This window comes from Siniperca chuatsi, linkage group LG9 (genome assembly GCF_020085105.1).
Source record: "Siniperca chuatsi isolate FFG_IHB_CAS linkage group LG9, ASM2008510v1, whole genome shotgun sequence".
NCBI classification, from domain to species: domain Eukaryota; kingdom Metazoa; phylum Chordata; class Actinopteri; order Centrarchiformes; family Sinipercidae; genus Siniperca; species Siniperca chuatsi.
This window is the reverse complement of record NC_058050.1, coordinates 24,597,801-24,622,745: the sequence shown is the minus strand read 5'-3', so window position 1 is coordinate 24,622,745 and position 24,945 is coordinate 24,597,801. Positions and strand designations below refer to the sequence as shown.

General features: G+C 41.6%; 2 protein-coding genes across 26 annotated transcripts in view; both read right to left on the bottom strand.

The window, feature by feature from the left end:
* Positions 1–13,433, bottom strand: part of rims2a (regulating synaptic membrane exocytosis 2a) — a 154,861-nt gene extending 141,428 nt beyond the window's left edge. For 5 of the 25 annotated variants that reach the window (XM_044207218.1, XM_044207223.1, XM_044207220.1 and 2 more), the window contains exons 1-2: positions 13,163–13,431; positions 12,446–12,646 (exon numbers count right to left, since the gene is read on the bottom strand). In XM_044207218.1, coding sequence (XP_044063153.1) covers positions 12,446–12,630 — 185 coding nt within the window. In that variant the 5' untranslated portion in view covers positions 12,631–12,646; positions 13,163–13,431. Of the gene's footprint in view, positions 1–12,445; positions 12,647–13,162 lie in introns of all 25 variants that reach the window. The other 20 variants (XM_044207230.1, XM_044207222.1, XM_044207219.1 and 17 more) reach the window with 13 other exon arrangements.
* An 853-nt stretch (positions 13,434–14,286) lies between these two features.
* dcaf13 (ddb1 and cul4 associated factor 13) lies at positions 14,287–24,821 on the bottom strand. The gene is made up of 11 exons (XM_044209441.1): positions 24,597–24,821; positions 23,666–23,865; positions 23,422–23,529; positions 23,222–23,311; positions 22,879–23,034; positions 22,634–22,711; positions 22,441–22,523; positions 22,008–22,172; positions 20,200–20,335; positions 16,182–16,345; positions 14,287–15,634 (listed from the first exon to the last, which is right to left on the bottom strand). Exons 1-11 carry the CDS (start codon positions 24,664–24,666, stop codon positions 15,547–15,549), a joined length of 1,338 nt encoding a protein of 445 aa, XP_044065376.1. The 5' UTR covers positions 24,667–24,821; the 3' UTR covers positions 14,287–15,546.
* Between the last annotated feature and the right edge of the window lie 124 nt (positions 24,822–24,945).

Sequence of the window (24,945 nt, the reverse complement as noted above, 5' to 3'; positions counted from 1 at the left end):
ACTCGCTGTCTGTCAACATCTGTCCGATGGCGGAAAGGTCTGTTTGACTTTGGCTGCTTTAAAATCCCAAATCAAAGGATTCCCTTGCATTAGCCGCCTCTCTGCACAGATTTAAAGCCAACCAGCCAACCAACCATCCAAGCGGCCGCCTACTCGAGGATAAGGCGACCAGCTTCTACTCGCCGTCTACAACAAACACAGCCAACCCAGCAACACCCCCCTCTTTCTCGTGGCCTTATGCCTGGGGACTTTAAATGGCTGCATTTCCTGCCTTGAGATACTGCTTCAAATGATTGTATTTATGTTTTACAATGGAGGATTTCTGTGCTTCTGTGCAGCAACACCCCACCCCCATCCTCCCTCCCTCCTCGTTCCACTACTACACATCCAGGCCATCTCAGCATCACCATGGCGATGGCGGCAGTATCTCAGTGGGACGAGTGATATTAAGGGATTAGTGGGAGATCCTCCATCAGACTTCGGTCGAGGAGCACGATCCCGGGATCACAACATCGGCTCTCTGTGTCTCTCTCCTGATCAGTGTCAGATGATGGGGATGAAAAAACAGGCTTCCCCACTGTTATTTTCATGCTAAATACTGTAGTACATGCAAGAGTACAGAAACCGAGCAACCGTGAATACACTAACGCATGCACACATACAGATATCTGTGGAATAATGCATATAAAGCTCCTACAAAGCCACCTCCAGCCCTAGGCAGTGCGAGCAGTGGTCTATACACTGTACAGTATGTCCTAGTGTAGGTTACATGGTAGTGCCTGTGTGTAGTGTTCAAACAGTGGGCTTATATAAGGGCTGCGGCTGCATTAGTGACGTGATGATAACGGCTGCTCTTTATCGTCCCTTATTTATGTCAGTCAGCTACTTCTGTAATCTACCTCCAGCACTGTAATGCTACTAAACATCTAACCCCTGATCCCTGCCAGACCTCTAAGAACAATAACCAATTAAAAGCGATAGGAGGAGAATTGTGACGGCACAAGAGAACAATAAAAGTTGGAATATGAATTATGTGCAGGGCAAACAGGAAATGAATTGTAAAAGCATTAAAAGCAAGCAGTTTCACAGCAATATTAAAAATATATCATGTGATTACAGTATGTATCTTCTAAAAAAAAACTCCCTATGACGTGAGCAGGGATTGCATAAGCAAATGTAAAGTTTTCCAACAGAAACTCTGCACCAATCATTATTACATAATAAAATCTACTGTCTGGTTGTGAGGCCTCCACGGAGCTAATGTGTGTGAGTGTGTGGGTGTTTCATTGAGAGTGTAGTATGTGTGTGTGTGTGTGTGTGTGTTGGACAAATACAGGGAGGCTGTATTTGTTTATAGAAAGCACTGGATGGTTTGAGTTTTGGGCCTCACAAAGGCGTATTAGAAGGACCGGCAGCATGCACGTGTTTGAGTCACCAGCTTGCACCTGCTCCAACCAGCTGAGTCTTGAATGAGCAGAACATGGGCAGACACACAAACACACACAAGGAAGGAAAGATTAGAGCGCTCTGTGTAAACTACCGCTAGTAAATATACCAGCTGACACACAGAGCAAAGCATCTGGGGGGGGTTGGACTATTAACAAGTCCTTTTATTGCTTGCTATAATTTAATTCTTTTCATTTTAACATTCATGTGGGTTAGTAGATGCTCTTATTCCCATGGATCTCATTACCATAATTTAATTTAGAAAAAAGTAACCAAGCTCAACATTTTAGGCCTATATCTAGTCAAATTTTCAACTTAGTCTCACTCTCACTGCAGGGTCAAAATCTGGGTCAAAAATCCTACCAAGGGTCTGTACTGTGTTGTGTGTTAAAGAATCTGCAACATGAAAACTAGCTTATTTTGGGTCTTAGTTTACCAAAAATAGGACTTAACAAGGTGGCCCATATGAAATGTATGAGCTTGCATTCTGGGGTGAGTCTAACTTTACTCAAGTTGTGTCCTGGTCCAAAAAAACTTTAAGAACTCCTTCCTTAGTAGCAGCAACATTCACTTGAGCTAATGTGCTTATATCTAAGGATGTTAGTTTAGCTGTTGCAACAGTGTTAGCTGTTAGCTTGCTGAGAGGCCTTCTGTGGACCTTGCTTAAAGCTGAAACATTTTGCTGTTTTATGAAATTGAGAGTTTGGACTTGATGAAAATATAAATGAATTGACAGACAGACTTTGTGGAAACCCCAGGGGGAACTAAATTAAGGAGCTAGGAAAAAGGGGAACTGGGCATCTTTGCTTTGCCTGTAACCACCATGACCTGAACCCAGACAAGGGGCAGAAAAGGATAGATACCACTCAGCGTCTACTGTCCGTATGCAACATGTGAAGCTAGAGCTAGCAGACGATTAGCTTAGCAGGGAGAAAAAGTTAGCCTGCTTCTGTCTAAAGGTAAAATCATTGTTGTCATTTTACATTCCTGTTAGTGTACAGATTAAACAAACAAGATATAGCATCTTAACTAGTGCTGGTGGGCGGAGTTTTTAAACTTTGGACAGAGCCAGGCTAGCTGTGTCCCCCGGTTTCCTGTCTTTATGATATGCTTAACTAGCTAATTACCTTCTGGCGCTAACTTCATATTTAGCCACTTTTCAAAAAATGTGTTAATTGATATCCGAAAACTGGGAAGCGATATCACAGTGCAAACTGTAATGATAAATGGCAAAAAGAGCTATGATGAATGTTAGTCATTTTTATCAAATCAAGCCTGGTTTTATTTAATGGTTCTGTTGTTAAAAATTTAGAATGAATTTATCAATTCCATTGTTCTTTAATTAGCTCTGTTTAACTAAATTTACTGTCACTTTAGGAGGAGGTCTTCTGTCTTACTGGGGGTTGGAGCTTGTCCTGTAAGCTTCTTTGCCTTGCTGCCTGGCTTTCCTGGACGCCTAAATGACCGCAGGCCTTGCTGCCTGTTTAGATGCCTGGCTGCTTGCCGGCCACTGCAGAAAGCTGAATGTCTCCCCTATTAATAGTCCAACTAACAGCATGAGGGTTCTCACGCTTTGAGTGCAATCAGCTTGAGATGACCTGGTACCTATCCAGGTATCTCTGTTTCTCACTCGCTTGCTCACAGTACATGTACACCGACTTAAACAGAAAATATTCTTTGGATTCATGCACAACTACCACACTATAAACGGACACACAGACACTCACAACAACACATAAAACTAGACTTTACTGTTGTACAGCAGAGTTGACAAACCCTGGTCATAGGTTTGTGACTGATTTAGCTGATTCACACAACATCCTAACTAACTGGTGAAGTCTAGTCAGAATGAAAACCTGGCTAATGGCCACGTGGTTTGAGACCTCTGCTGTACAGAGTGGAGAGATGTCTTTTTCTCTTTCAGGGTTCAACAATCATAAAACAAACCCTGAGGGAATGTCACAGGGGGAGAGAAAAGGCACCACACCTCACTAGCTATACTATCTACACTGACACAGCACCTGTCCCACAGTCTTCCTTTTACAGTTTGAAAAATCTGTAACAAATAAGTCTCCTGTTTCGCGTCTTAAACTAGTGTGTGTAGTGTAAAGCCCATTAGCGTGTTGTGCTGACTTTGTCTCAACTGTATCATCACACTACCCTGCGGTTTTGAGAGATACATTTAACATCAACGCTGCCAGCTACTCTATAGCAGGCACATATGTTCCTCAGAAGCACTGGGCTTCCCTCAGAGGGACAGATGCTGTATATCTTCCTCTACATTGACTCTACTCAGGGTGAATGGGGACGGGGGATGGGCAATAAAAGTGATAAAGTGGCCCCTTCTCTGTACCTTTCGCTCTCACGTTTCTACTCTCATTGCTCTGGCTGGCTGAGGCTACCTTTTGCATTTTCTATTCAACTCTCTTTTTTTCTGTTTTTCCTTTTCTTAAACTACTATTCAGCTCTATCTGCATTTACAGTATATTGCATTGTGTTGGTCTCGTTCAGGCTACTCCTGCACAGCATGATGGGAGGCTTATGTAACAACAGGCCAGATGTTCTAGTACTGAAACTGTGGTGGGGTTCTGTTCTGAATCAGTCCAGGAACACTAGTCGCTAATGCTGCAATCATATACTTTTTAACATCTATTCATCTGGGGAAAGTAATACAATGCATCACATTTTTCGAATACATTTTCACATGCAAGCTGGAGTACAAACAATGCTTTCTCTGGCTGGGGATTTGAAATGGGGACCTTAACATACAAGGTATCTGCTTATGATTTTACCAGTCCAACATTAACTGCTTAAATACAGTTAATTATCAAAAAATCACAGCAGCTTGAGGCACTGTTGACTAATTATTTAACACATACAGTAAAAAGGGATCGCGCTGCAGTGTACACTTTTTTATACATTACTATAAATATTCAACATCTCTTGTACTAGTTAACAGAACCTACTTCTCGTTCTAAAATATTTTCCTACTGTCATGTTTCGCCAAGGGCATTTCAAATTGCGCAGCCAGGGGCAGGAAAATCCCTTCAAACTTTACTTGAGGGATAAAAGCCCAGAAGAGAATAAAACCTATGCTGACGAATGCAGATGTTATTTAGAACAAAGCCTTGAGAGACAATAGAGCCCGATGCTGTGCTGTGCTGTGCCACGAAAGAGAACAGCAGGCTATGGGAGATGGCAGGCTGATTGCTCTGTCAATGGGGACTGAGGCTGTCATTTCAGCAACGAGAGCTGATAGCATCTCAGACGTCAATGTCTCTCTCATTTTCTCTCTGATGTTTTCTTCTCCTTTCCTGCCCTCTCTTCTCCTCTCGTCCTTCTCATTTCCTCTCCTCTCTTCTATGCTAACCCATCCTACACTTTCCTCTTGTCCTGTCCTCTCGTCTCTTTTTCTATTCCATCTTACCTTATCCTCATGTGTCCTCTACTTTCCTTTCTCACCCAGCCCAACATACAAACATAAAGCCTAATTAGAACAAGTTGAAGTGAAGCTTTTTTTTGTCAACTAATCCCATGAAATAACCAAAATAAACAATGAATTGATCCTACTAAAAAGTTTTGCTTGCATAGCCAAATCCTGATTGAACCTCCTCTATGCAGTAGAGCTGTATGGTTGTCCAAAAACTATTAAAAACACATCAGTGAGCCACACTGTTGTATTTGGTGACATGTTCCTTTATTACCCTGAACATAAGAACTGTAGTTTATTTTGAGTCGACCACAGCACTGCACTGCTGCCATAAATAGTCTCTCGCACACCAACCCTCTGATAAAAATAGTCCCCAACAAATGCATATTTACTCCTGTTTGATTGACATTTGCTAAAATTACAGCTCCCAGCTGTTTTAAGAAATAACGCAGCCTTTTTAAAGCTACATAAATTGGATACACAATTGGTGAAATGGCTATAAGTAATGTGAAAGGGGTTGCTTGTAAAGTCAAATCCACAGATAAATATCAGCCCACCCAACAGTTCCACTCATCTCTACGCAGCATTTAGGCTCATTGCTTTGGTTTTATGTCGCGCAACTTTACTGTTTTTCTTCAGTCTCATTGCTCTCATCAACCTTGTGTTGGGCAGCAACAGGCAGCTTCCTGCAAAAAAACTCTGATAAACCTGTTGTACACTACCTACCCAGCACCGAGTGGCACCCTGACAAAGTTAGCAACTAACGTTAGCTTGTGAACACAGTAACATTAGAGCATTTAGCAAGTTAAAGAAAACAATGTATTTCTCAGTAGTTGGTAAGGACAAACACAGAGCTAGACGGAGAGTGGATATTAGACTTGCATTCTCCAGTTGGCCAGAAACACAACTTCAAATGAATGCCATTGTTGCTTCAGGTCTGCAGGATGTGTAAGTAGACAAGTGTTTGATGACATGTTAGCCGTAAAACTTCATGTGTGATGTTAAGCTAGTTCTGGGGATCTACCCACAGGTGGCCAAAGAAACGGATTCATGCTGCTTTAAAGGTCCAGTGTGTAACATTTAGAAGAAGCTATTGGCAGAAATGGAATATAATATATATAAGTATTTTTTCATTAGTGTATAATCGCTTGAAAATAAGAATCGTTGTGCTTTCATTACCTTAGAATAAGCCATTTTTATCTACATAGGGAGCGGGTCCCTTTTCACGGAGATTGCTATGTTGCACCGCCATGTTTCTACAGTAGCCCAGAACAGACAAACCAATGGCGAGCAGTATTCAAATGGTTGCAAACTGCAATTTCAATGCTAGATGGTACTAAATCCTACATACTGGAACTTTAAAAACAAAATAATATATTTGTGACCTGTTTTTACAAATGGGTTTGGGGCTGAGTGCCACAGACAGGACATGGAAGTTGGAAAGTACTGAGAGACGGACTAACAAGAGGTTGGCTTTGGTCTTTTCGTTGGATTTGTTGACAACGAGAAAAATATACAAGAAAAATAACACCAGCCTTATCCTATAAAGAAAATAGTTACACTGTGATTCAGCAAGGTAACAGAGCCACTCTCAAGGTAAATCTGTAGAATAGTTAGCCTACATTCAGACACTGGGAGGTATAGGCTACAGGATAAAACAGAAAAAGCAAATGAAGAGCGAAAAAGAGCACATGCAAGTACAGGGCTAGAGGCAATCTGACAGATACAATAGGTTAATGGCTGAAATGTAAAAAAAAAAAAACCTAGATGGATAGGAGAGCACCAAAGGACCTCGACACTACAGTAATGCAACTTATCTCCCACAATAGCACAGCTTATGAGCAGCTTGTAAATATATTATTTCATTTATTATATATCATTTTAATGATGGCAATTGTGTTCTAACCAGATTTCCTTTCCAGCTGAGCCAAACCACCTGACAACAGGCCAACCTTCCATAACCAAAACACACTGTTACTTTAATTGTCATGATGATGTATTCATTTGGCGTGCGTTCTGCTTTATAGTCAAGACAGCATCCACTCTTCCACTTTCTCTCTCTCCCTCTCTCTCTCTCCCTTGGGGAAAGTGATGGGGGATGGGAGTCTCTGGAACGATCATGACAGAATCTGCTCTTTGCATGGGAAGGCGAGTGTGCATGGGTGAGTGAGCTAAGGGAACAAGAGGAAGGCAGAGAGAGAGGGAGAGAGAGTGTGTATACTGTATATTGTCCAGTGGGAAGCTTCTGAGCATTGCCTTGCCTCATTTCACAACCATAGGTCTCTCTCTCTCTCCTTTCAAATTCAAATTTGCTTTACTGGCATGAACATAACTAAGTACAGTATTGCTACAGCAGGTTGTACAAGGTTTACTGTGTACTCTACACTATACTATGTTACAAAGATGCAGTCAAGTTTCAAGTGCTGTTTCACTGATTTTCTCATATTTTGCATATTTTGCTGCTTCCATGACAATGACAATTTTTTCCAAATAATTGTTTTGGTCTGAGAGTGTTTTAAATTCTTGGTATTCGACTTTGAATTTGGTAAAGAATTAGCTTCTCCTTTCTTTATACAGGCTACAGTGTACCAGGAAGGGTTGCTCTGCTTCTGGCTCCTGTTTGCAGAGCTGACACTGTATTTTCTTTGGGTCTCTGTCCACCAAATTGCGGTCACTTAATCTGTATTTAGTTAAGGTCTTTCTCTGTTTCTGGTCGCTCACAGTGCCCAGAAAATCTCCCACTTGGTAATGTCTGTCCAGTGCCAAATAACATTGAAGTGTTGATGCTTAGGCCTGTATAACGTGTGTGTGCACTCTACCGCTGCTACTCTCTCAGGGGGTCTGAGATCCTACTGTATAGACTCCAGGGACACAGGGCCTCTCTGTAGCTCTAACCCCAGCTGGTACACTGAACTCTCTAGTACTATCAGATAAATGGCCAGGACGGGGGGATGAGGTGTGTGAGTGTGCATGTGTGGTGGGGGAAGGCGGGGGTAACAGGAAAAGGAAATGGGATGTGATGTGATCAATCAAAGCTAATTCTAGGTCAACGCTCTTCATGGTGAACACACACACACCAACCCCCTACACCTCTCGCCATAGCTGTGTTGCATGCTAACCAGGAACGTGATTATTTCCAAATCATTGTGGAGAGAACAGATAGAGGATGGGTCAATCGAAGTATTCAGTTCATAAGAAACCAGTTGATTTTAAATTAGGATCACTAAAATTAACCTTAACCCCTTTATTATTCATGTAAACAGTTCCATTCATAATAAAATGTCCAAATCAAATAATTAGATTCTCATCACTGTTACCTCCCAGTGTACAGTGTAGTGTAATAAACAGGGATGATGCTGTACTGTAAATAGTTTCAGTGTAACAGTGTAGATAGCAACAAGGTATTATTTAAAATAGGGCTGGGAAATATGGCTGAAATTAAAGGGACACTACACCAATTTTACACATGGAGATCAACTGAATTGTTACAAAGAGTACTACTCAGTCTGTGAAAATAGTTGTATAATGTCTTCTGTGGCTCGAGAGAAAGTTTTCCAAGTCTAAAAAAAAGTAACTCTGATGATGTCATCTGGGTTATCTAAGCTTGGGATTTAAAACTACAAATGTTTAATAGAATGTTTACGTTACAAACTGGGGTTAATTGAAAGACATGTGCTTTTACTAGGCATGGGAGGGTCTAATAAAGATATTCTATGAAGTTGCATTATGGGAACTGTAGGACATAATGTTTTTGGAGTTTGATATTATGGACGAAAAGTCATGATATCTTGGTCTCTGCTGCTTCGATTTGGACCATTCTTTTTTTATCTGTCTCTCGTAAGTCCCCCAATTCAATGGAAGTCTAATACACAAGTGTAGTTTCACAGTTTTACAAAGAATATGTTTTATATTAATATATATCACGACATGTCACCAACTCATTCAACAACTCATTTTGTTAGTATTTAATTACAATTTGCTGTAATTGAGTCTCCATTTATGATAATATCATCATATTGTCATGATAGTTATACTGAATGTTGATAGATAATAATACTGAAGCACTAATTGAAAATAGTGTAAAAGTCAATACTTACATTTCAAGAACATTTCAGTGGTACAAAAATGATCTCAGATGGGGGTCTTTAGACAAAATGTTAATCTCTGAGATAATACATCCTAAAACCTCTTGATACACATTATGATCCCAGATACAGGAAATAGAAAGAGAACTCGGGGCATCCTCTGTCTTGTGCAACAAAAATGGGGGTGCCCAAATAGATGGCAGAGCAGCAGAAACCCTCAGAGCCCTGGAATAGCTGCATCTCAGTGGGAGTCCCTCCTACAAGGCAGCCAGTATAATTAGCATTGTCAAAGGAGGTCCCTGAGCGAATGACACAGTCCCCCCAATTCATGAGTTGAACACTGTCAAAAGGAAAAGGAGGAACTGGGATATTTACTGGGACGCTTATGTGGTCTTTAAAGTGGAAAGACAGTTTTTGCTTACATATCACTAGATTGCTCACAGATAAGTGTTATGATACTTGTCACCTAAAGGTCAAAGTTTAACCATCTTTCTGTGGTGAGATAGTGTGTGTGTGTGTGTGTGTGCGTGTGTGTGTGTGTGTGTGCTCGAATATCAGCTCATGCCTTCATAATACAGGTAACACTATATGCAGCGAGAGAAACAGAAACAATTAAAGCGTTAGAGGGTAGAGGTGTGAAAGAGAAAGTCAGAGTTAGGATGGAGAACATTACGACCCCCTTGGGATCCCCTCCTGCTGCCCCCTCCTAGCCACCAAGCAGAACCAGGAAGCAGCTCTTGAGGACTGGAGGAGCAGGGAGAAAGGAGAAGTGGAGCCCGGGGCATTCTGTGGGTCACCCCATCACAGGCAGCTGATGTCTGCCTGTAGGATACACTGTGTCTGGGTGGGTGGGGGTGGGGGTCCCATAACCATCATTATTGTACTGCTCAGAGACTCACTGGCGCATGGAAAGCCAAGATAGCTGATAGCTCCAGCATATTCAGTTTAATGGAACAAATGCACCTGCAGCCATGCTTAATTGTAGTGACAACTCCGTACATGTTTTTGCATGTAGAAATGTTAAGATTCTGAACTAAGCTGAGCTGATTCTAGGACAGAATTCTCAGAATGAGCTATAGCTATGTAGAGCTCCGCCTTATGGACTTTAGGACTATGGACTAAATCGATTTTCAATGGTGCAGCACATTTTCTACATGCAGACACACACATACACAGGCCTGTTAAGAATGAGCAGGCTAAGACAGAGTAGCTAATTACATGCAAGTCAGCAGCACTGGATTTCCATCCACGCTCTCTGTAGCACCTCCAGTGAGATGACAGCAAGTTGGCAAGCCCTGCAGCTGGAGGCTTCTCTCTCTCCCTCTCTCGTTCTCTCTTTTCCATCCTCCCAGGATTCCCTCTGTTAGATTACACACTTCGATGTTCAAACTGCCACTTTCCCCGAAAAGCAATCCAAGCCACTGTGGGGTTGGACCGTGACTGCGACAGTGCAGATGCACGAACTATAGGGTTGGATTTTGCAGTGTGGGTGTTTGTTTCCGACACTGCTGGAAATGCTGCAAACCATCCAATGACAAGTTAATCCACTGCAGTTGTACCTATGCCAGGGCTGAGCATATTAACACTGCTTTAGGATATGTTATGCTTGCGTGATTCATAGGTATGGAAAGTGGGAATTTACTGTTTTGATGACTCATGATGAGTCACCTTGTACATATAGAGAGATCACAGTAAAACTAACCAATATAGTCTTGCTGTATGAAATATTGAAATACTTTACTAACAGGCCATAAAGGGGTCAAGAGGCCTGCTGCACACTTTTTAATGAATCAGAATCTCTCAAACACAACAGCCCTTAATATTAACTTCATGTCTTTTGTCAGCTGTTAAGCGTCTGCAGTTTAGCCCTGCTGGCGAGATAAAACCCCAGGTAAGCCACGCTGGAAACATAATTCTTATGCAAATTAGCACGCAAGCAATCGATACAAAGGCCTCTTTGACCTCCCAATGTCTTGTATGCTTTCAGCTCGTGTGGCTTACAATCAGTTACCAATCATTATGGTGAGACAGTCAGTCAGTCATGTCCCTTGCAAAGAACAGTCTCTTCAGCCCATGCTCAGTCATGACAAGGCTTTGACATCACTGTCAGACTAAGAGTGACTAAAAGTGACAAACCCCTATACCTCAGAGAAAGAGAAATAGGAAAAACACTCAGCTATTTGGGAGGAGGGGGGAGACAGTGAAAGGGGAGGGAAGGCAGAAAAGGCCTGGGTGATTCACACAGCACGCACCACAGCGGCTGAGGTAGCCGTGTCTTGGAGTACATGAGTCATGTTTATCATGCAGCAGCACTAGGCAGGGATTGCACAACTTTCATTAATCCATTAGGAATGCTGCCTTAGTGCAAATACTTACCTGATGATGGGAAACAACAGTTCTAAGGCCTCTAAAAAAAAAAAACTCCCAGTTAGAGTGGCACGCATCTTTTACACTAATGTCACTAGCCATGCTGGGAGGCTGCAGCAACAGTAAACCTGCCAGAGATCTCTAGCAGAAATCTGGATAGACTTACTCATCAGTTACAAACTAAAATGTAGCCTAATATTAATACTGCATTCAAATAAAATAGTCAAAACCCAACATCTCCTGGTTTGTGAGCATGCAAGCATGTGCATCATTTTCATTGAAGAGGGAAAACTACAAGAAAATCAACAGGATGGAAATATTTAAGGCCACCGCCCCGAAATCCTTCTCTCTTCATTAGCCTGGCTTTCCTAAGAAGGTCAAACCAAATTCTTATTTAACAATACACCAAGCGAGTGAGTTTTTAAGAGTATAATATTCTACCATAAAGCATAGTTATGGCTCACACAGTAAAGGTTAAAGCGATGATGGCTGAAACAGTCCGGTCCACCTTAAAAACTAAAACCCTACAGTGGACAGCGCCGTGGTGCTGAAACAGCTCCGAGCGACATCTGTACACAAGAGGAGCGTGTGGAGGGGGGGACTTTAACGTTGAAATCTGAAATCACACAAACCCGCGTGCGCCATGGCCACAAAGGACACCTTAAATGATCTTTCCAGTGTCACATTTTGTAATCTCGGTGACGTTCGTGGGGAAAGGTTAAGCAGTTTGGCGTGCTTTTTACGTGAAAATGGCGCCCGTTGCTGCTAACCCAGCCCATTAGAGAACAGCTATAGAGCTATAAAGTGGGGGTAAAGAGGTTGGAGTGTCTGCCGCATTATAAAATGATCGGCTACTCAGCCATTCAAATAAAGTATTTTCTAAAGGGGGAGTCAAGAGATGATAACCAGGCGAGGGAAAGATCCACCTCACCTTGGTCCTATCGGCTAGTAGTCGACTATATAAGCTCTAGCTTGGATGTCAGGAGGCAACATGATCCACCAGTATCTCACAGAGAGACAGTTATACACATTCACACTGTAATAACCCACAACCACCCGGGGTTATTCACCGCCGCCAACAGCACCAACAGCTCCCACTATCTCCGCCTGTTCTTACTTTAACATCGACTGTTCCTTCGCTTCCTCCTTCTTCTGTCGGTCCATGACACCGAGGATGATCTTCCTCTCCTCCTCGGTGAGGTGGCTGAGGTCCGGCAACTCCGGCATGGCGCCGGCCGCTGAGGCAGCAGCAGCAGCAGCAGCAGGGCCAGGGCCGCCCCGGGGCCCGTGTGGAGCAGACATCTTTTACACACAGTGGCTAAAAAAACGAGAAAAGCACCGTCAAGCAGCAGCATTCTGGCCGATATTTCTGGTACATTTCATGCCGTCAAAATTCAAATTGGCGGTCGGATTTGCTGGAGGCACCGTGGCTTACAGACGGCATGGCATCTTGGTTAGGAGTATCATGCACACATTAGGCTACACTGTGCTGTAGGAATAAGCCTCACAATATTAATTACAGGCTTCGTCCTCATCTATTCAATGTTCATAATGGGGTTGTCAAATACGCTGCAGCCGAGTGAGGCAAACAGGGAACTCGCAATATTCAAGCAGTTGCAGGTGGAAACGCCAATTTTACACATGAACATTTCTGAAATGGAAAACACTCAAGATTAGAAATAGATGCCCTTAAAAGAAGCAAGAGTGCACAGGATGTAGGCTACAACCTTCAGGTATTCCAAACACAAGCCTCCATCCATCCAGGGATAATAAAAAAAAAAAAAAAAAGTAAGAAAAATGCAGAGGATGTTAAAAAAAAAAACCCAACTCTTGCCTTTTATTTTGCAGTCATGTTAAATCCTGTCTAACCCATCGCTGCCATCCTTTAGAAAGGTTCTACTCGCATGTTGGAATAAAAGGGTGCCCGGTCCGTCCTTGTTTGTGTTCGTTTGGAGTCCTTAACCCTCCTCTGTCACTATGGTTCGCTCGCTTTCCTCCAGGTTGGTAATTCTTGGAGATTTCTTAAATGCACAAAAATGGATGCAATGAGAGAGAGAGAGAGAGAGAGAGAGAGAGAGAGAGAGAGAGAGAGCAGGGAGAAAAGCCAGATAGGGAGAAGAGGCGGAGCGATGGAAACACGTAGAAGCCTAAAGCCGAGAGGACGCGCTGGATGTTCATTGACAACAGGCAGGCAGCAGCCGCAAAAGCACGGACTGGATCCGGGCTGCGTGCAGCTGGAGCGGCACTGTACCAGGAAGAACTGGATGCATATTTCATAACCAGATCATGAGCACTGTGACAGGGGGAACGTGAAGTGGGAAGATAAATACAGAATATGACCAGTGACTGACGGTTACTGCAGGTGTGGCAGTGGCTCCGGTCAGTCCTGTTTTTACGCAGTGTACAGTACACATTGATGGGCACTCAACTATTTCCTGACATTTTACAGACAACATGATTGATCAGTTAATCAAGAAAATAACCGGTAGATTAATTGATCATGAAAACAATTGTTAATTGTTGTTGCACCCCTATTTCAAACTATTTTCCAAAGAATTTGGTTTTTAAAAACAACTGTGTCACAGAAAAAGACTCCGGGTATCACATTTCACTGTATTAAACAATTGTTGCTTGTAAAACAAAACTGACTTTTCCAGTAGCTCTAGACACCCAGATGCACCAGTCTTTGATTACACCATCATGTTTGCGTCAACCTCCTTGCAAACCCTTTCCATTGCCACGCTCATGCGGTGACTTTCTCAGCTCTGACCCCCCGACCCTTTCCCCAAGACAGCTCTCTCTCAGGCTGCAGCGATGATAGGATTGAAGGACAACATTAAGAGGATAGAGCCAACCTCGTTAGGGCTGTAAGTGAATTAGCACCATTACACTCATCAGCTGCAACAAGTCAAACAAGATTATGATTTCTTACAAATGACATCCTTTCACAGCAAAAACTTAGTTTGGAAGTTTATTATAAATATACATCAGCAAATAGTGTGTCAGTCCTATATACACACACAGATTTTGAGTGCAGTATGCACTCTAAAAATGTTACCTAACCCATAGGTAATTAGATATTCCAAAACTGAGGGGAAACATGGCAAAACTGATGAAAATGTTTTTGCTAGTAAGCCAGAACATCTGCCCTTGCTCTCTTTCAGATGGTTATTTTACAAAGCTCAGTATTTAATGTCCAGTACAATGGCTAAAAGTAAACTTTAGAAAACAACCCCTGGAGCTATATAACACTTTGCAAATGTTTCTTAAGGCGTCAGTATGCTTTAAAATAAATGTTCGTCTGATCGTTTAACAATGACCATTTTTATAACTTAAAGAAACATTGGAAAATCACGGCCACCTTATGGAGCGATTGGCCAGGTGTGTAGTAGAAAGTAAGGGAGGGTGTGAACTTTACTCTCAAGCTGTCTTTTGTCATAGTTACTTCCATCACTTTTCATGTGTACTACTGAGTGCAGCACCATGAGAGACTAGATCACAGAGAGACTGTTCCAATGTGTCTAACATTAGCCCCATTTGTACGATTTACCATGTTGAAACAACAAAAGAGACTTCTTGGAGAATGATCATGCATACAGCCAGGATGAGGCTATGACAGCAAGCTCTTCGACAGGCCTTTGAGTGTGGCAATTCTTAACACAACACTTTTGCCTTCAGATGTTGGACTGCAAGTCATTTGAAGCATACTGAAACCTTTATGCCATTTCTGGTAGTTTTAATAATCAGCTGTAGCACATTTCTTGAACTTCATTCATGGAAAAAAAAAAAAAAAAATCTAATGAAACCACAAGGAACATTAATTGTTGCAAGTAGGTACCAAGTCACGTGACGTTCTTTAAACACAATCAATTTAATCTGTTCTTAATTTCATAAATTGTCGTGGTGTTTGTGGATCCTGTGATACAAACTTGCTCAAAGCAAAACGTGTGCTTAGTCACTTAAATACAGGACCAAACAAGGCAGAAAAGAGAATTCTTTACAAGATTTGTTGTTTATATGTATTTACAGTCTGTGTCCTTTTACTTCAAACGATGCATAACTGGGCACTTGTCTTTCCCACAACTGACAAATTAAACCTTTAAAAAAAAAAAATTCTATTAAGTGAAAGCAGTCTGAACATGTCCCATGTGGGTGTGATCTTGGGCTCCACCTCTTGATGGCAGACCTTTGGCCTTATGTTCTCTTCTCCAACTCTGTCTATTTGACCACAGTCACAACATGCTTCTCCTTCTCAGACACCACAGGAACAGCGCCTGGTTTGCTGTGCTTGCGGACATTCCTCTCCCTGGAAAACAAAAGAGGAGGTGGTGTGAATAACTCAATCTGCTGGTGAGGATATTCAGGAAAGGATGGAGAGATCGGCAAACAGAAAGGTGGAAGAGACTGAATATGAGACTGTTGACCCAACACCTACGTCACAGACTACACTAATGTACCCTGAAAATAATTCATAAAGCACAGATAGTAAATCATTCACAGTCCAAAACACACATCTGACGTCTCACAATACTGCCGGTAATTAGGGGAAAAAAGCCACAGACTGAGCTATGAATCACTGGACGGCAGGGCAAACTGGGACAATCAATCCACCATACAAGCTGTAAATGAGTATGTAAGGCCTATTGAGACCATGTCATGGGGGGCAGTCCCATCTGTGAGATTTTCCATTAGGCTGGTGTGACTGCATAGGTCAGACCTAACCTGGCAGCAGCCCAAGTCACCATCACCTCTACATGGACACAGAGGGGACGTCATTCCTATAGATAAATTAGCTAGCTCAATACCTATTCCGAAAGGAAAGGAAAGGAAAGGAAAAACTAATGAATACATACTTCCTACGGCGAGCCTCTTTCATAATCCTCAGCTCCTTGCTCTGGTGGTAGACGTTCTTGGGTAGATGTCGGTGATGAGCGATGCGTCTGATCTGCGGGTGGTGCTGGAACTTCTCCTTCAGCTTCTGGCTGTAGTTTCTGGCCTCTCTCTCTCTGGGGGCCAGCTACATGACACAAGAGAGGATGAGCTAGTTAGATAAAATTGAATAAAAAAAATTATTATTTTTTTAAAAGAGAGAAAATGGAAGTGGGGAAAGATGAGAATGGACAAAGTGACGTGAAGAGGAGAAATGAAAGAGGATTTGAATACTGGGTTGAAGCAGAGAAAAAATAAATGAGACGAGGAGGGGACCAAGAAAGCACAGAATTGCTTTAGGCAAGGGGACACTCTGCTCCCTGTACAAACTGAGCCCTCTACAAATAAACTCTTACAGTGAATGTTCTCAGCGACAATTTTCTAGCAAGTCCTCTAAACTAAACGACAAAACTGGTTGTTTATCATTGCCTTCAAAAATGGCCCATATGAACATTTTCTCATCTGACCCCCCTATCGGCCGGGTGACATCGTTAGACATCCAAAACGCTTGTAACACTAAATACAAAAATGACTTGTATGACTGTTTTCTGATCTACCATAGTTATGGTTAAGGTTTAGTTAGATCTAGGCAACTAAAACAGAAGAAGGTTGTGGTAGGTGTTCTCGAGCTTTAGATCATATCACATGATCTACATGAGCACATTAAGTTTGCCCAGTTGTCATGGAATTATAAAAAAGTTTTTTTCAGAGCACTTGAAGGACTTCTCGTCGATGTTGGCTTAAAAACTAAGACTGAAAGTTCATTCTTGGCCAGTTCCATGACAATTGGGCAAATTCCATCTGCTTGATGAAGATCAAGTGATGTGACTGAAAGCTCCAGAACAGCTAACAAATAGACCTATGGGGAGATTATTTAACCAACTAAAGAACTAAAGAAAACAACATGGTTGCTCATTGGAAACAGGATGCTAACGGGTGTTCTTCCAATACATGCCTTTTCCCCCCTGAAGTTACATTTTTGAGGATGTGCATGTCAGCTACTGAGCCAAGCCATGAAATAGGCTGGCACATAACCCCCCATAATGCCACAATTTGTAGTTTTTACACGTCAGCTTTTGTATGGATTAAACAAACAAGATATAACATGTTGGTGAGCTTTAAGACACTGTGAGCATGTTTTTTTAGACATTGTACGTTGTGTTAACTCACACTACATGTCTGTCTGCCTTTCTGCACAGCCAGAACCTGCAATTTTTTTACGGACAGACATGAAAGTGGTATCTATCTTCTCATCTAACTCTTCAGTCATAGTTTGCATGACCACAGGACGACCTTTTCAGGTAAACGTGGGTTGTCTCCCCCTGGAGATGAGTCAGTGGATTATTTAAGGTATTTAACTTGTTAAATTGCATTTATACCTGTAGTGCAAACATGAATTATGTCATTTATAGCATCTTGGGTTGCCATGGTGAGATTAGGGTCATCTGAGGTGTTTTCCTAAATGTCTTGATTCCAGTAATCATGAGTATTTCCAGAGTTTGTTGCTGACCACAAGATTCACCAAATTATTTTGGTAGTGGTGTTCTGTTAATTACTGACAGTTAAGGTATGCTGTCTTACATCATAAAACGTTGGCCAGTACAGTAAGCAGTAACCTCAGCTTGACAACAAGCTCATTCAAAACTGAAATCAATGTCTGTTAAAAAGTGGAGACACCAGCTCGACAACATCCCTCCCCGTCTCATAAAAACCACCAGCTACTCGGACTCGTTTTGGCTGAGGCTGCCCTCCTCGAAGGCTTTTATTCTAATTAAAAGCAATGATTTGTCTCAGATTCAATTTGTTGGAGAAGAGCTGTTAGATGCTGATCCTGTTGGACTAAACTAATTCCCCTGGATACACACATGGTTAGCCTGCTTAAACACTGTTTGTATAATCTCACTTCCGGGGCAATGTACCATGGTGACAAAAAGCTACTGAAGAAGAATGAATGCAACGTAGAGACGACTATTACAAAGCAGCTGCACAGAGAGACTGTGTGAAAACCGCTGGAATTTTATTGTTGAGACTGAACAGCTGAAACTACTTTTTTTCTATCTAAAAATTGCCAGTACTAACTGTAATCCAACTGACACTCTGCTAGACCGGATCAGAAAACCTAAGCTGTAAACAGTCCACTGCAGAGATGCCAAAAACTCCTACCTAAAAACTATAACCAACATGTCCTATCAGCAGTTCGGGTCTGGATGAAAACATAAATAGCTTGAATAAACTGCATCTAAAAGGAAGCAGACGTGACCAGGTGATTTAACTGCTGGTAAAGCAGACTTGACAGACTGCAGGCAGTGCTGTGAGGTAAAATGCAGCCACAAACGGGTTGGTATAGATCGAGAGGAGGTGTCACTTCAGATGTATGCTATGTACAATCAAAACTATGCCACTGATCTTTTGCTCATGGCAGACAAATTAGGCATTCTATCAGTATGATAACACCGAACTGCTGAGATCTGGGAACACGTTGACAAGTCCGCCGGGGTAAAAAGTCATCCGTTTTTTTTGGAGGTAAAACCAAAAAGTAAGAATGCTCGAAATGTAGGTAATAATCCCTTCTTGCAAAAGGAAAACTGTATAACGCGCAACTACGGCACAACTTACCACAAGCCGTAACTGTGCAGCAATTAAGTCAAAGTTGAACCAGGAAGTTAGTCTGTAAACTGTGATGGATGTTGGACAGTTTGGGTCATAATTTTACAATCTGCGTTTGTTTTCTCTTTCAAATACATTTTGTTAACATGCGGGTCACCGTAGTGATGAAACAAGGTTTTTAGAGCAGAGGAAATAAATTGATTGAAAATGAATAGGTGCTAATTGATTCAACATGTTTTCGGACTTGGCCTATAATACAAAGGGTCTAATTTACATTGGAGTCAAAGGCCGCTGCGTGCAAAGTTGTGAGAAAAAGAAAAAAAAAAATAGTGATGTGCAGCAGCTGATAGAGAAGTCCTGATCAGTCTCATATGATCAGCATTTCTTGATAATTAAAGACCCTTTCAGTACAACTTGATTGTTAATGCTTCATTATGTTCAGAGTGGCCCGCTTTAAGTGATTGGCCGATTTAAACTGCTGATAGGAGCAGCCCTTGTCTGATCTCTTTAAGTGCAAAGCTTGCGAATAAATCGTCTCTTACACAGTGACGGTAAAACCAGTGCCAAAAGCGGGCCAATTTTCCACTCTGAAGCTGCATTAAGAGAATAAGCAAGAGTGAATCCGATTAGGAATGAAAGATGGCTGCTGGAGATGGCATATGAGATGCAATTGATCTTTATTATTCAGCCATAACTGGGATTTGGGGCACTGGAACACTTCCCAGCATTTTACAGGAGCTTTATTTGACAGTTGAGCATAAAATAACATTAAGGCCATTGTTTCTGCTAACACAGCCTATATTGTCTGAATACAATGCACGTGGTACTCACTAAACAAGATATTAAAAGTCAGTGAAGATTTGTCTGGATAAGGAAACAGCCTTTTAGCTGAATCTTTTGTAGGTGATTTGGCCAACAACTGCACAAGCGTTTGAGTTTTTTTGGACTTCTACCTTCCACAAGAGTTGCTGTGCCAAGTGGTACATTGTACTGATTGAGAGCGATTCTACCCTAAGTCAGCATCCATCAGGGCATTTGGCAACAGTAGTGCCATTGCTCCTGGCATAGTCACCCACTCTTACCCTGCTGAGGTGGGCCCAAGGCCATGGCTGTGTCGAATAATGCAGCTAACTCATAAAACAAGATCAGGTAATACACTGGAGGGAGATACAGTATACAGTACGTCTGACAGCTGTTGATTGGTACACAGACCACCATTTACTGCTTACCAAGAAGCAGCCAATAAGCAGTAAGTTGTCTTAAATATGAAATTGACTGAAGCTGAATATATGAGTGAAAGCAGGAATGATATAGAGAAGACAAGGCAGGACTCACCACTCCTAGTTTCTCAGCTGCGTTGGCTTTCCACAGTCGGATATTCATTTCGTCAGAACCGCTCAGGATGTATTTGTTGTCTGCTGACCACTTTATACAGATGACATGCTGCATGCGTTTGGTGTGGTAGACTTCCCTAAATTAAATAAATAAATAAATAAAGATCAAATAAATAAGGCAATACAACGTCTTCATTAGTTGTTAGAAAAACAACTGTGCTACAATATGCAGGATGACCACCCATATTGATCAGGAATACAATGCTGCTATAACACTCATCATAAACTTCAGAATAATGTATTTAATTGCGGCTCTTAAAGCACTGGCTCACTAAAAAAGTAACTTTGGGGACCTTCGTCGCCATGGTTACAATAATAAACACGTGGTTCTGGTTAGGAAACAAGCAGTCGGTCTTGTCATAGCATGTTAAGCACAGGTAGAACTAACAACATTAATGATATCTCAGTTCCATTAAGTGCACTAGTAAGCCATTTCAGTGAGCCAGCACGCAAAATAGCAGGGCCTTGGAACTGCCTAATCTAAATGGAATGCAGTTGTTATTAATGTTATTGATTACACGTGTGATTTCCCTGCTGTGACATGTCAAATATCTGCTGTGAAAAGGGTCTGTTACTCCAGCCGCTAGAGGGCTTTGGGGGCATTTGCTGAAACTACCGATGCAGTCGTATTTCAGTCTCGTCAAAACATTGGTGAAGCGTATTTTAATATGACAGCTTTCTCCAAAACAGCTCATGTGTTCAGTTACTGGGTCTGAGGAGCTCAGAAAGAACACTGACAGAGTGGAGAGGGCTTGCAAACATTTGGTGGAAAAGCACGAGTTCAGGTACAAGGTTTATTTAAAGGTTTGTTACTGTGGATTCATTCCCCCCCCCCATGGTACCAGGTACCACACAGGTGTAATTAATAACATTTAACAACAGCATTCCATTTAGGTGAGCCAGCACTTGGCCCTGGTATTGTCCATACTGGCTAACTGGCATGATTAACTGGGACCATCGTTAAAGTTATTAGTAACACAGTGCTTCACCTATTGTGACAGGTCAAAATGTGTGCTGTAAGAAAGGTCTATACTGACTGAAAAATACCATATTTCTGCTTATAGTCAAGTTCCAAGGGTTTTCAACTGTTCCTGCAACACCTAATATTTATGTAGCATTCTGAGGCCAGACCTGCCCAAGCTACACGCCCCCAGTTACTGTAACACAACGGTTGCTATTTGTTCTGCAGCTTGACAAATGTACAAACAACACTGCATGTACCATTATGTCACGTAGCAACCAAACAATGGCTTGTATTTGTGGTCGAGAAGGTCAGTCAAAACAATTAGCATCCCCACATTAGCTTTGCCAACTACCAACTATTATCAGCTATGCTAGCCAATAGGCCTTTTGACCAGTAGGAAAAACACAGCTGTTACAATTTCTTTAACTTAAATAAAACAACTAAAAAGATATCACCCAATCAACAATTCAATGATCTCTGATCATGAATATATATATATATATATATATATATATATATATATATATATATATATAGAATAAAGTAAATATGAAAAACTTTACATACCCAAAAAAACAAAAACTATCAGTACCATCAGCTATATTAAACTCTATTAACTTTTACTGCTTACTCTACTGTATAGAGTAGTAGTAGTAGTACTAGTTGTACTGCTCATTCAGAAGAACAGAAATAGTACTTGATTATGGACTAGAAATTCAAATCACAGTAAACATAACGCAATGACAATACTAATTTTTTTAACTGGTGTTCAAGGTCATACTAACCTGCTGTGACCACCGTCCTTGGGGAAGATGCGGATGGTTTTGTCAAAACTGGCAGATACAAACTCCTTCCCAGTGGGAGAATAGTCAAGATCCAGCACTGCAGAGACATGGTCCATGTGCACAGTGATTGGCCGGTCCAGGTACCTCATGTCATATGTGTAGAGGCTGAAGAGACAAAGAAAAAACAAAATTGGCCCCGTTAGTAAAATTACGTTTTAGTGGAATCAGTAAAACAATATTGAGACTGTGCATTAATCACCCATCTGTTTTAAAAGTCTACCAATGGTGCAGAGCTGGTCTTTACATTTCTCCATGTAAGATTCCATCTGCTTGAGAACTAACTCTTGAGCATGTAAACAGGAGGCCTAATTTAACAGAAATACTATCATGTGAATCACTCTCACTGTAAGCATCTTCAACATCCTCAACTCACTTGTAGTCCTCATTTGAACATGTGAAGTAATAGGCTTCCATAGGGTTCCAGCATAATGTGTTGCTCCTCATTGTCATAATAACCTATAGAAGAAAATGAAAACACACAGTAGATAGAAATCATAGCAGGTTATTGTGAAGAAATGTGCAAAGAGAAAGGTAAATTCCTGCAGCAACTAAACGGTAGAGCCTACCTTTTTAAGTGGTGCGGATTCTCTCATGTCATACAGTACTATACTTCTGTCAGAGGCACAGCTTGCAAGAAGTTCAGTCTTTGGAAAGACATAAACCGTTAACTTTTAAGATATCAGCAGGGTGTCAGATTGAATTAAGTGTGACTATAAACACTTTGAACATGGACAAATCGTTAAGGCCAAGTGTTCTTCACTCCGTGACAGGACGAGGCCCGTCTGAGTGTGGTGTATACATGGTGTCTTACCTCCACAGGGTTGAAACGGACAGAGCTGAAGCTGTCTACGCCCCAGGTGAAAGAGCGGATTGGGCTGCTCCTCTGCTCATCCCAGATGTCCACCTGCTGGCCACATGTTGCAAACACAGCCTCCTTCTGGTGATGGTCCAGTCCTGTGAAGACTGTCTGCAAGGGACCAGAATTCCTATAATTTATTTTTTTATTTTTTTTAACTATATCTAAAATGTGATATTTCAGTGACCCTTGAGAGGTCAGAGGTCATGGTCACCTAAAAAGCAGGATTTTTCCATTACCACAATGTAACCACAACTGCCTTTGATATAATACTACGGCGGATGCCCACTGATCATACCTTGCCCAGAATAGTGTTGAGTGGCTCCTCTTCCTCTCCGTAACCTGGCGCCTCAATTTTCCATTGCTTGATTGTTTTGTCATCGCCAACCTGTTACAGTCACCATGCCAAGACAGAAAACAGAAACTGTATTAGAGGTCAGATAATAAACAGACTAATAAATCCAAAACTCCTCTCAGATGTTGAAGGGCAGCAGTCACCGTAAAGAAGGATGTTCCACAATAACGGACAACCATTCCCCGGACAAAACCTTCATGTGCTTGGAGCGTGCGGACACATTCATGTTTGGTCAGATTCCACACTTTCACCTAAGGATCAAATAAAACACCCTGTCAAAGTCAAGAACGAGGGCATAACATGTATATTACTGCGTGTACAACGTCACACAGTTGCAAATAACGTTACTAGCTGGGGTAATGTGTTTATACTTTGACAGATAGTTACCTCCCCATCGCAGGAGCCAGAGAGCAGGGTGGAGAGGCTCGTGGTGTGCTTGGCCATGCAGTTCACCCCATCTCTGTGTCCATCCAGAGAGGCCAGGAAAGGCTTGGCAAACACCCTGTCAAGTTTAGTGGCATTCAGAGCCCGGGTGTACTCTCTGCTCACCTCAAACGGATGAAGAGCTGGGTCATAGTTTCTAGGAACTAACAACAGAGAGTAGTCACTCTTTAATGAGTTGTAAGGCAATTTCACTTGCAAATATGATAATATTACATTTTAAACAAATGTAAGCATGAAAGGACAATACCTGGAGTAAAAATACAGTATGATGATGAATGCCTGGGAAACCTACTGCACATCACATGAGAACATTCATTCTATGTGACTAATGAATACACAGCAGATTTTTTATATATATATATATAAATAGCATTGTTTCAGGGCTAACCTCTTGTGTATCTCTGATACTTAACACAAAAATAAGTTTTGGGGCTAAAAAAAATAAATAAATACAGATATATGATATGCCTCATGGAGATATTCATAGCAATTCATTCACAAATGTCATTCACTTTTTTATGTGTTTTATAGGTCTCATATGACCTATTGGACCTGCACACGCGCTGTAGGATAATTCACAGTTTTCATTCAGTGATCTTAAATAGGTGCTAATGTAGCTGTTAGTTACACGCACATATTTGAAATGCATCCAATTTGCTATGTTCTTTATATCCAAGCTTGCAGACAACGACAGGGGTTCTCCGGAGATAATTATGTTGTCTTACGAGGTAATGACCTGTAAAATTTAATAATCTGACTGGCCTTATTTATTGACCTGTGTGGGGCTGATGTTTATTCAGAAAAACTGGCTAGCATTACTAACGTTTCTAGCAGACTGTGATTAGCCTCTCCGAGTTTTAAGTATATCACTTACCACGCTGAATATCTAGTTTGGTCTCCCGGACATAATCATCCGGGTTCCTCGAGAGGACTTTAACTTTCATTTGGTAGCAGAGTGAAAAATTGACACACACTTCAAAAACGCAGTTAGGTTTAAGTTAAACAAGAAAATATTAGCAAGCACTGGCCATGTGTTGATAAAGAAGAGACTCATTGGGATCGCGTTGCATTGTGGGATGTCCAGTCTTCCTGGTTGCGTCACGACAAGTTTGCCGAAACAGCTGTCAAAGTACAAAATCTAGCAAGAGAAAAACCGGAAATACATCAATTTGATCTTCAAACTATGTGCTTTCATTTGTTGCTTTGTGAAAAGTTACTGTTGT